The 13089-nt window shown below is 48.3% G+C and overlaps 1 protein-coding gene across 1 annotated transcript in view; it reads right to left on the bottom strand.

Annotated features, from left to right (window-relative positions):
• rerea (arginine-glutamic acid dipeptide (RE) repeats a) overlaps positions 1–13089 on the bottom strand; it is a 136691-nt gene that overhangs the window by 38528 nt on the left and 85074 nt on the right. Inside the window, 4 exon segments of the mRNA XM_064305032.1 lie at positions 2038–2136; positions 7649–7748; positions 7866–7990; positions 9553–9601. Of these exon segments, the coding sequence (XP_064161102.1) occupies positions 2038–2136; positions 7649–7748; positions 7866–7990; positions 9553–9601 (373 nt within the window).

The following is a 13089-nucleotide window of genomic DNA, read 5'->3' as shown; positions in this document are numbered from 1 at the left end:
ATGCGCAGACCCATTTAACACCTCCTCCAGCATTCCGGTGTGGGGGGGAGGACAAGCTCGGCGAGACCCTGTAAATAATGTGAGCAGGCTGTCGAGCCGCGAGCGTCCGCCTGTGACTCCGCTGGTCCGTGCGCGTGCGGCGCGTCACTAAGCAACCGAAGCAATTAAACCTACGGGGGCGTACGCTGGAACAGACGGGCGATCAGGACACTATTACCGCTGCGTAATGCTAAGACCCGCGTGAGAAAACGTGTGAACGAGGTTCACTAGAGACGCGAGCGAGGGACCGGCTAACCCTGCAAGGCTAACGCAGCCTGAACGCTCGGCCAGCTTCGCCAGCGTTGAGAAGAGCGGGGGAACCTGGCGTCCGTTACGCCGTGACGTTTGACGACGCGCAGCGGGAGAGAAGACCCGCGGCTCGGAGCTGCGGATCTCACTACACGTCTCCCTGGCGCCATGGCAACCGTGCTCCTGGCCACGGACGCGACGACCGCTACGATGAGAGCGCCTTCACCGCCGGCACGCGCTCTCCATCGCGCGGTATCCGCGCTGCGTTCGCGTTTCTTCAGCAGTGCAGCGAGCAGAAGGGGGCGGGTGAAGCGGTGCGGTCCTTCAGCCGTGGCCTCTACGCGCTCGCTCCTCTCAGCCGGAGGGAGGGGGCCGCGCTCGTAACAGACGCTTCGGTTAGCGGCTCAGCGGCCGCAGCAATCAGGCTCCCGCGCGCTTAATCAGGCGTCCGCGGACAGCCACCCCGCCAGCGTCGCCGCGGAAACGCGTCGTCTGCGGCCGCCGCCCGTAAACACACGCGCGCGCGGGCGGGCGACCTCATCAGCTCTGATTAGCTTCCGCCGCTGCTCCCGGGGGACTCCGCCATTATTCAAATGAGCCCGACCACCGTGCACTTAGGAGAGAGAAAACATCCAAAACCGCACACGATGCTTATGTACCGCACACAGTCTGCACGCGTGAGGAGGTCTGGGTCCTGAGGACTGCGGGAAGAGAGCCGTGTGGGGGTACAGGGGTGGGGGTAAAGGTGTGAGGGTACAGGTGTGGGGTTACAGGGTGTTTAAATGGGCAGTGCAAAACTAACAGCATAAGAGTCATGTTCTTTTAATCACGTATTTGCGTGTGAAAGCCACTCAAGTGAAATGCATTCATTTGTGTGCTAAAGCTGTGCCTCCCTCAAACCTGCACACAGCCTCGTTAGTGCAGGTACAGTACAGGACATCCTGAATGGCAGGAAATGGCGGTAAGACGTGCGGACCACACATTAAGGACGCAGCCAAGCAGAAAATCAGGCTGCGCTCTGACTCAGCGCCAGAGCCCCAGACCCACACGCCGGCTGCTCGGTGAACCCTGCGCCTGTAGCTACATATTAAACGCGAGTTAGCGCCTTCAGCGGCCTGCCGGTGGAAACGGGGGGGGGAAGTGGCGTATATTAGAAGCTCTGAAAGTGAGAGCGGGCCCGCGCACCTGCGGCGAGATGTGGCGCTGAGCGAAACCATGGCGCCCAGCCGCTGGGCCCCGGGCACGCTCTGCGGCCTGATGGGAGATTTACGCCGCCAGGTGCGGCTGCAGGCGGTAAACAGGAAGCAGCTGCCGCGAAACGGCCCAGGGACCCGCCGTCCAATCAGCAAAGCTCGCCGAGCTCCTCCGCGCTGGCCAATCGCCTGTCTCCTCCTCCGACACCTTCCCCCGCAACGCGTTTAAATAAGAACACAACACGATGCCCGACTAGGCGAATACCCAAAAAAGAAAACCCAAACTGGGTCACAGACAGAACAAATTCATCGATACGCCATTCTCTGCCCTCAGAAGGAAGCTGAGTGACTTAAAGAATCAGCCTCACAAATATGCGCCTAAATGTATCGCGTTCAGGTTTCAGTGAGCCTTGCCGCTGCTTCACAAGTGCGTTTAAGCACTGAACACCGCATCGAGACGAGACGCAAAAAACATTTGCACATAAAGCAGCAAACAGGCCTGAGGTGTGTTTGGGGGGGGAGGGGGGGTTAAAAATGCAAATGAGCGCAGTCTCACCACTTCCTCCTCAGACCAGCACTTCTCCACCAGCTTGGGCACCGGCTTCTTCACCAGCCTCTGGAGGGCCTTCCCCGCGTCGTAGTTACTCTCGTGTAGCTGGAGGTAGGGTGGGGGGGGGGAAACACCGCGTTAAAAACCTCTTTCCAGTTACACTTACAACTCCTTAACACTGTTACCTGCTAATGACACGCCTCACCACAAGTATTCTTTAACACTAATATGACATATGCAGATCAGCGGTACATGAGATAGAGCTATTTTATTCTACAGGAAACTAAGTGTCGTTTTATTTTTTCCCCTGTATTGTTTTTGTTACTTGGTATACCGAGCGCAGCTGCTAACTGAAAGGCAGACCGTGTAGAGGTGAGAGAGGTGAGAGAACAGGCCTCCAGTGTGTGAGGAGACACACCCAAGCACGGCCTCTCTCACCACCAGTGCTCTTAAGTAACTGCCATCTTTATAAAGATACAAAAAAAATTTGCATCATCATAGGACGGTCCGTCAAACAGCAACAAAACGACAACCATGTTTTAAAAAAAAAAATTTTTTTTAAAAAGAACATGCCTTGTTTTGCCTTTGCCAAAGGGCACGAAGAGAATCATGTTTTCCTTTACAGGGTTGTAACTAGGCAGCTGTTTCGTAGGTGACTTAGGTGCATTAACTGTCTTAACTACTGCTTGTATTTTTTCCATAGACTGCGTTGTTGCCGTTCTCGTTGTGTTAGTGTTAATCGGTTTAACCTTCAGGGTCCAAGTTGAACTATGCGGTCGTTCCCTGCACTTGGACCGGTACTTCTCTCTGGGGTTTTCGACACACTTGTTCCTGGTTATGGTTATACACTTTGTTGTACGTCGCTCTGGATAAGAGCGTCTGCCAAATGCCTGTAATGTCATGTAATGTAATGTAATGAACACTCAGTGCTAGCAGCGCCCTACACTGGGCACAGGTGAGAGAGCACAGGCGGCTCTGTGCTATGCTTTAAAAGCTCACTGTTTAAACACAGTCTCATGCCCGTAGGAGGGCTGTTTGGCCTAGCGCCTTGCGAAGCCTTTTTAACAAACCCGCGCCAGCATCTGGAAATGAGAAAAGGGCCAGGCCGGAAAAAAGGACTCGAATTACACCGCTGCTGCAGATGGGATTTAACGTGTCAGGCCAAGCGAAAAAAACGCATTTTTCTCTCTTTTTTAAAAAATTTAATAAAAAGAACAGCTGGAGAAAAATCTGAAAGCCATTACAGACTTCTGCTGCTGCTGCTGCTAGCGACTGCTACGTCAACACCGGCCTAGACTTCCAACCAAGAGCCCTCATAAATAACCCTCTGTCACTGCGCCGGGCGTGCCACAGGGGCATTATGGGATGCCATGCGGTGGGATAGAGCCCGCGGAGCGCGGGCGATCCGCTTCGGCAGACGCGTCGTATTCCCCGCTTGGCGAATGTTTCCGTGTCCCGGGCCGTCTGGATAAGCGATCGAACGCGGGACACTCAGGACGCGCGGGACAGTGCTCACCAAGAGGCGTGTCTTTCCTCTCAGAAACGGGAGAGCGGGGGGGCTTCTCGTACTCATCCGGCTCTTAAATCCGCGCCGATTCGCAGGTGTGCCCCCCCACCCCCACCCCCAACCACGCTCCCCACAGCCGGATGCAGTCGGCTCTCACATCGGAATTGCAAATCAGGAGAAAGGGCTGAGACGACAGCGATCCACCATCCATCTCTGAGGCCAACCTGCATGTAACATCCCATTTATTAGGGCTCTGGTTGGATTCTGTTCTCTGTGCATTAATACTGGTCACAAAGGGGGAACAGGCCATTATCATGCAGCGTGTGTTTTTTTTTGGGGGGGGAGCATCGGTGGGCCTGAATTAGGATATGTCCCACCCCCGCACCCCCCCAGCCCAAACTCCAGGAACCCGGTTCCAGGTCCTCGTAAGCCCCGCCCCGGACCGCACGCGCACGGCGGTGAGTAACTCTCCCGTCTGGCGAAGCGACAGCTGTCAGACCCCTGCGCACAGTACTGCACTCACCAATCAGATCGCCTCTCCCCCCCGACACCTCGCACACAGACACACTGCTCCTCAGCCCTGATTTACGACTGCATCCAAGAGCCCCGCCGCCTTCGCCGACCTTCCCAAAGCGAAAGAACCCACCCGGTGTCCATAAACAAGGCGTGCCAGGGAAAATATCGACACATTTTCAGAATATAATAAACTGCTGATGGGTTTTATCGCCCATTGCAATTAAACCCGACGTCTGTCAAGAGTAACGTCATTAAGCCTCTCCCGCACTGGACAATGTAATTTCTCTAAAAGCCTCCCGTCATTCGTCACTTTTTTCTTCTAAAAAAAAAAAAAGATAAAACACTGAAGTGGGGGAATCTAAATACGGTTTTTCAGCAAAACATTTTCCTGTGTGCGACCGCTTTTAAAATGGCCGCCTGTTTCGAGGGCGGGAAAGCGCATTAGGACGATTGCGGAGATGAACGTCTTGTCGTTGCAGAAGAGCCCGGGGATCGCTCCCTCGTCGGGGCGAACGGTTTGGGGAGCCGCGGCTCGCGGCTACGACCCGCAGCGATTCGGCTGCCTGGAAACGGAGGGCTCTGCTAAAGCAATTTCCTCCAGAAACACTACTCCCTAATGATCAATTACAGAGAGAATGTCTCTCCCTCCCGCCTCTGGATGGTCTGAGAAAGCAGTCCAGAAGGCCTTCTCCACCGCAGCTTCAGGTCTGGATGAAAGCAGATGCATTTCCCCATTTAATGCCGCATCTCTTGTTTCTGATGTACAAATGTTTGCTTTTGATGTCACAAATAAAACGCATAGCATGCTTAGCTTGCCTTTTTAATATGAATATATATATAATATACACACACACATACAAAATATATGTCTCTTATATGAAATTAAGTGGAAAAAATGCATACACAAACTAAACCTGTGTTAAAATATGCCATTTAATATTGAAAAAAGGAAAAAAACTGGCAGAGGCATAAGTGACAAAATGCACATGAGAATCACAAACAGGCCTTTCATGCAGCCTTATTAAGCACACAAACAGATTTTTAAAACCCCTGCTTCTGGTCATTTGCATAGCCTGTGCTGTACCTGAGCATGAACTAAATGCCGCCTGAGCCAGCGTCTCAGCATATTTCACACATAAGCAGTCACTGAGCAGAAATTAGGTTTACAGCCTATAATAGCTTATGCACAACACTGACACCAGCTTCAGTTTATGAATGTTATTAAGCACACAGTCATTTGTACGCTTCTCGCTGTGGTATTTGAGAAGTCGCACGTCTTATTTTTTCATCCGTTCCTCTTCGTCTGTGGAAATTAACCGTAAATCGATCTGTGTGCAGCGGCGGAGAAGGTGGCGGCGTCATAACATGAAACATTTTATGCGGAGGATTGGCCAGCTTAGCCCACACCACTGATACATTTCAGTGCATTTATCCAGTGTTTCATGCATCACTGATAAGATTCAGTGCATTTATCCAGTGTTTCATGCATCACTGATATGATTCAGTGCATTCATCCAGTGTTTCATGCATCACTGATAAGATTCAGTGCATTTACCCAGTGTTTCAAACACCACTGATACGATTCAGTGTATTTATCCAGTGTTTCAAACACCACTGATACGATTCAGTGTATTTATCCAGTGTTTCATACATCACTGATATGATTCAGTGCATTTATCCAGTGTTTCATGCATCACTGATAAGATTCAGTGCATTTACCCAGTGTTCCAAACATCACTGATAAGATTCAGTGCATTTATCCAGTGTTTCATATACCACTGATAGTATTCAGTGCATTTATCCAGTGTTTCAAACACCACTGATAAGATTCAGTGCATTTATCCACTGGTTCATGCATCACTGATAAGATTCAGTGCATTTATCCAGTGTTTCAAACATCACTGATATGATTCAGTGCATTTATCCAGTGTTTCAAACATCACTGATAAGATTCAGTGCATTTACCCAGTGTTTCATACATCACTGATAAGATTCAGTGCATTTATCCAGTGTGTCAAACACCACTGATAAGACTCAGTGCATTTATCCAGTGTTTCATATACCACTGATATGATTCAGTGCATTTATCCAGTGTTTCATATACCACTGATATGATTCAGTGCATTTATCCAGTGTTTCAAACATCACTGATATGATTCAGTGCATTTATACACTGGTTCATACATCACTGATAAGATTCAGTGCATTTATCCAGTGTGTCAAACACCACTGATAAGATTCAGTGCATTTATCCACTGGTTCATACATAACTGATAAGATTCAGTGCATTTATCCAGTGTGTCAAACATTACTGATAAGATTCAGTGCATTTATCCAGTGTTTCATACATCACTGATATGATTCAGTGCATTTATACACTGGTTCATACATCACTGATATGATTCAGTGCATTTATCCACTGGTTCATACATCACTGATGAGATTCAGTGCATTTATCCAGTGTTTCATACATCACTGATAGTATTCAGTGCATTTATACACTGGTTCATACATCACTGATATGATTCAGTGCATTTATCCACTGGTTCATACATCACTGATAAGATTCAGTGCATTTATCCAGTGTGTCAAACATTACTGATATGATTCAGTGCATTTATCCAGTGTTTCAAACATCACTGATAGTATTCAGTGCATTTATCCAGTGTTTCATACATCACTGATATGATTCAGTGCATTTATCCAGTGTTTCAAACATCACTGATATGATTCAGTGCATTTATACACTGGTTCATACATCACTGATATGATTCAGTGCATTTATCCAGTGGTTCATACATCACTGATATGATTCAGTGCATTTATACACTGGTTCATACATCACTGATAAGATTCAGTGCATTTATCCAGTGTGTCAAACACCACTGATAAGATTCAGTGCATTTATCCACTGGTTCATACATCACTGATAAGATTCAGTGCATTTATCCAGTGTGTCAAGCATCACTGATAAGATTCAGTGCATTTATCCAGTGTTTCATGCATCACTGATATGATTCAGTGCATTTATACACTGGTTCATACATCACTGATAAGATTCAGTGCATTTATCCAGTGGTTCATACATCACTGATATGATTCAGTGCATTTATCCAGGGTTTTACACCGATATGACTGGTGTTCCCACAGATATTCCCACCAGGTTTGCTTACAGAAGAAAATACAAAAAAGAAAGCTGATTTGCTGTATGGTGCCAATGTTTTTATTGCATTGAAAAAAAGATTTGACTATAGATACAGTTTATTGCCCAATACTGCACTTCACATATAGCTGTGCCTTGATGGTCCACTGTGAGGGGAAATCAAATTTTTTATAGATTTTTTAAAACTCAAAGATATGTTATATTGGTTGCATAAAACAGACACTATACCAACAATCCTATTTTTGATGGGGAGCATCAAAGCCCCCCCCCCAAGACTATTCATCATGTCCTCGGGCTACTGCTAAGTCTGTAGTGTGATAACGGCTAACCGTTCCACACAGGCTGATCCGGCAGCCTGCCCCTCACCGGACCACTCATCTGGGCAGCTGAATGTGAGCGAGGCACGGGGGATTCACATGGGGCCTACTCACAGTGTTTAGTGCGTTTAACGTAGTGTCGTCTCTGGAAGCAGCCAAGCACCCGTCCTCCGTGGACCCTCCATCGCACATCCCGGCGAACGCGGCCATGCTCCTGAACACAAGGGGGGGTGGGGGGGGGGAGCAGAGGTTTAGCACCGCCCGCACAGACGCACGGCTACGCTGCGGTACCGAGCGCGGCAGGCGGAGGCGGGCGGGAGCGGGCGCTTACCTGGCCGCTCGCAGGTACATCAGCAGGTCGCAGTCGTTGACCCCGGGGGTCCACACCAGCTCCTCCTTCTCCGTCACCGGCTGGCCCCCCGGAGACGGGAAGGGCTGGAGCTCCGGAAGCTTCGCCTGGGGGGGGGGCAGAGGGGCAGATTAGCGGGGCAATGCAGAGGGGCAGTACAGAGGGCAATGCAGAGGGGCAGATCGGAGGGGCAGGACAGAGGGGCATGGTCTAACCCAACTTAAATTCAGTTTGTACCCACTGAAACAATGCTAACTATTCCCAAATAACACTACAGATAAAAATGATATCCAATGATTCAAAACTAACGTTGATTTATCTGACACGAGTGTTTTTAATAGGAGAGCATTAGAGTTTATTCTCTCCATTTAGACTGTGTGCTGGAGGCTGTGAGACTGAAGAGGAGTCTCTGCCCCGGCCGCTCTGGTACTTGAACTCCGTGGTGGAACGGACAGGGCCTGGGGATGTAGGGAGCTCGTTATCGGCCTCGGGCTACACGGGGGGGGGGCGTCCAATCACGCTTCAGACAGCGCTGGGCACGCTGCCCAGTGGTGCTCCACAAGTCTGTGTTCTCTACGCCTGTGAGGGAGCGCATTCGCTCCACAAGTCTGTGTTCTCTACGCCTGTGAGGGAGCGCATTCACTCCACAAGGCTGTGTTCTCTACGCCTGTGAGGGAGCGCATTCGCTCCAAAAGGCTGTGTTCTCCACGCCTGTGAGGGAGCGCATTCACTCCACAAGGCTGTGTTCTCTACGCCTGTGAGGGAGCGCATTCGCTCCAAAAGGCTGTGTTCTCCACGCCTGTGAGGGAGCGCATTCGCTCCACAAGGCTGTGTTCTCTACGCCTGTGAGGGAGCGCATTCGCTCCAAAAGGCTGTGTTCTCCACGCCTGTGAGGGAGCGCATTCACTCCACAAGGCTGTGTTCTCTACGCCTGTGAGGGAGCGCATTCGCTCCAAAAGGCTGTGTTCTCTACGCCTGTGAGGGAGCGCATTCAATCCAAAAGGCTGTGTTCTCTACGCCTGTGAGGGAGCGCATTCAGTCACAGCAGCTACAGGGCCTCGGGGGTTATGGGTGCTGTGGTGCTCAACACCGCGCCTGATCAGGTGGGTGTGTGGTATAAAAGGTAAGGTGCTGGTCTTGTAACCAGAAGGTTGCAGGTTTGATTCCCGGGTAGGTCACTGGCGTTGTACCCTTGAGCAAGGTACCTAACCTGCATTGCTTCAGTATATATCCAGCTGCATAAATGGATGCAACGTAAATACTATGTAAAAAGTTGTGCTCTGGATAAGAGCGTCTGCTAAACGCCTGTGATGTGATGTAATGTATTCGCCTGCTGTTAACAGTCACAGCAGCGTGAACAAAAGCTGTTCCGTTACACCCCTGAAACGTGACCACACAACTTCAAACTGCAACTGCTCTCCTGCAAAATCAAATAAAATCAGCGTAATGCAGATGTTAAGTGAGGCCTGGTAGGCTTAACGCAGCTCTAAGAGGTGTGGGCTCAGACGGGCTCCTGTGTGCAGACGTGTGTGGAAGTGTGTGGGTGTGTGCGGACGTGTGTGGATGTGTGTGGGTGTGTGTGGATGTGTGCGGGTGTGTGTGGATTCGTGTGGATGTGTGCGGGTGTGTGTGGATGTGTGCGGATGTGTGCGTGACCAGCGCTCATTACCTGGTGACTGGGGCCCACTCTGATCTCCCCCTGCGTGCTGTTTAGGCGCCTGGAAAGAGAGAGAGGACGAGGCGGTCAGGATGGAACAAAAACCTCTTTCAAAAACGGATCACCGCAATTTTCGCGGCTCCGAAATGAGCCCTGAATGAGAAATATGATTTAATATGATAACCACATTATGCTAATGCGCGAGCACGGCTCAAACGACGGCTCTTCCCTGCTCGGCGGGCCGGGTCCTTTTGTTCAAGGGGCAGCAATATCCGCCCAGACACAATACAACACCGCCTGCACCACCAGAGCAGCACAGAGCTAGCGATAGACAAAAAGCAGGCGCACCAATTTACTGCCTTTCTCTCTCCTCTCCTCCCCCCCCACACACACACACACACACACACACACACACTTTAGTTCTCTGAGGGGAAAAAAAAGACTTTCTACTCGTATATCTGGTCCGCTGCTTCAGTAGATACTGATACCTGGAGGGATAACAAACGGGTACACAAGATTTAAACGCACCACCGTTACTCAGAGCACTGGGGGGTAGAGGTGCCATCTGATCTCTGTTTTATAGTGGACACATTCAGGGAGAGCGACAGGGAGACTGACTAACTGACAGAGGGGTGCAGGGTGAGTAACAGCCAAACACAGTGCGTTTCTGTCACTCTGAGCCATCATCACTCTGATACCCAACACAACACTGCCAAGGACAGAAACTCACTCTCCTCACACAGAAAGAATATTTAATTTCGACAAGAGCATGCACAGAATGCCTCCCTTTCAGGTAACTAATTCCAGCAAACAGCAAAAAAAAGGTCAAATACATGTCTATACAACATAATTTAAGGTCACATTGATTCTCCTGGTCGTTTATTTTTTCAGTATTAAAGCAGAAGCCAAGAAAACTCGACATTTAGCTCCATTCACAAATACATTTTCAAAAACAAAAAGAATCCATCATTTACCATAGGCGAATGAGGGAGAGTACAAACTTTGACACAGAAATAAAATTTTTTTCCCCAAAAGTATGCTTTATGTTCATTAAAAACACACATGGAGGACAGGTACAATGGGATACTACAAATTATACACACACACACACACATATATATATGTGTGTACTGAGTTCTCAAGAAACCTCAATGACGTTATGTCAGCCAAACAAGGGAGAAAACCAGAAGCATGACCTCATCATTTGGGCCCACTTCCAGCGATCGTAGATCGTAGATTTCGTAGTGTACAACTACAAAAGCCTTAGGTACCAGTTAAAAGGAGGGGCTACTTCCAGAAACTGAAATTAGGGATAAAATAATTAGATACACACATTTCTTTATGTATTTTTAATTATACAATTACATAAATGCATATAATTCAATAAATAAACTCATGAGTAGAAAACATTTCCATCCTCTGAGGAGAAGGCTGGGTGGCACAGTGATGAAGTGAATGTCGCCCCCCCAGCAAGAAGGTCCCGGGTTCGAACCCCAGCCTCGGCCTTTCTGCATGGACCTTGCATGTTCTCCCTGTGGATGTCCTCCCACAGTCCACAGACATGCTGTAGGCTCATTGGAGAGTGTAAATTGCTCATATTAGTGTATGAGTGAATGGTGTGTGTGCCCTGCAATGAACAGGCAACCTGTCAAAGGTGTATTCTTGCCCAATGCATGCTGGGATAGGCTCCAGCCCTTGTGCGACACTGACCAGGAGAAAGCGGGTTAGGTGATGGGATGCATGGATGGAGGAGAAAGTTTTCCTAATGGAGAATGGGGCCTGCTCCATTTTTATGGACGGGAGGGGTTTGCACAGGCAACGATCGAACAACCAAATTGAAAGTAAAGAAAAATATGGATATTGTTTGATTTGTCGTGTTCATAGCATTGAATACGAAATACATCTGACAGGGTAATATATCACAGGGACTTTTTGAAAAAAAAAAACAGCCATGGATTTAACACTTTAAAAAAAGAAGAACATTAGTACAGCGCACTGAAAAAGGGAGACCAGGAGAAAACTGAGAAAACCACAGCGCTGAATCCAATCTGCCTAACACCTCCATTACTTTTTTTGCTGTTGCGCTCAATGGCTCCTTTCTCAGGACGAGATTATTTTCCAAAAGCCGGGAAGAGACACATTTTAGCCGAGCTAATATTGTGCAAAGTGAACAGAGGCAACTGGGGGGGGGGGGGGGGGGGGGGAAGAGGAGAAAAGCAGGATACCAAGCAGCAGCTCTAACAAATGCCAGTAACCATAGCAACGGCAATTTAATAATAGTGCTCATATCTCCAGCTGCAGTGGATTAAAGAAAATGACAAGATGTTCCTTCTGGAAAAAGGGGGGGGGGAGGAAGGCACTCCGTTGCCATGGCTACGGTGCCGATTTTCATATGGCCCTTTGCAGAGTGGCCCAGAAACTGTCACTATGATTTGCACCCGGAGAAACACAAGTCTATATTACTGAGATGGTACCATACAGGAGACGGGGAAGGTGGGGGGAGGGGGGCTGCAAGGTTGTGTAAAAGGCCTTTGTGTGTCTCCAATAGGTATGTTTTTTTTTGTCGTTTTCTTTTTTTTTTTTTTTTACTGTTCTCCTCAGTCCATTCCCCTTGTTTCACTTGGCAGAAATGTATATTCTGCGAACATCAACTACCCTAAAGTGCAGACAGACAATATGGCGGACAGATGTATTGCACAGAAAGGTTGCTACATTATTATTTGGGTCCTTTGAAGGCTAACCCTGTGTGCTAACGGGATATGGCTAGGCAACAGGCTGACAGAAGAAGCATTAGCGAAACATTTTAGGCAAAGCTGGATCCATTTTTGGTCTTCATAACTTATTATTCATACAGGTTTATAGATGAAGATGCTCAGAGTAATACAGGGAACGAAAAGCTGGCTGTAATTCAAAGTCAGGATAAGCTTTGCAACAGTAAGCTTGGCTTGCGAAAGCCACGTTATTTATTTTAAACAGATGAGATCAGCAGGTTCTTGAACACATTAAGAGGGACATAGAGGGATGTAGAAGGGGGACCAACAACTAAAAATATTGTCTAAACAGTAGAGTGTGACTTCTCAGAAGAGTTTTCCTACTGCAGCTGCACGATACTGCTCACACTGAAATGCGCTTTTGAACCAGAAACTTAATTGACAGAAAGAAGAATGAAGACCACAGTAATAGTTAATCCCGCCTTTTTCTGTTTATTTTTTATGCTGAATGCTCTTAAATAAGGCAATGCTGTCGACCTTGCCTGCTTAACTACTCGTCCTCAATATGGATCCGTGCAAACGCAAAACGTTTCTAACCGCAGACAGTCTGAACAGCTTTTGTCAACCAGGACCACAAAATGCAGCTTGTTTGGATGCTCAACCAAACAAGTCTTATAACCTTGTCCAAAATTTAAAACTCACATGTAAAAAAATTTTACTCCAGAAATACAAATTGGTATTGTATCCCATTCTTATCCGAAAACACTGAAAGATACTGCCATACAGAAAATGACCGTTTGGCCGTTGATCATTTCTGCTTACACAGGGTCCCTGACCA

This window comes from Anguilla rostrata, chromosome 13 (genome assembly GCF_018555375.3).
Source record: "Anguilla rostrata isolate EN2019 chromosome 13, ASM1855537v3, whole genome shotgun sequence".
NCBI lineage: Eukaryota > Metazoa > Chordata > Actinopteri > Anguilliformes > Anguillidae > Anguilla > Anguilla rostrata.
The sequence above is the reverse complement of the archived record's forward strand: the minus strand, read 5'-3'. Positions and strand labels throughout refer to the sequence as shown.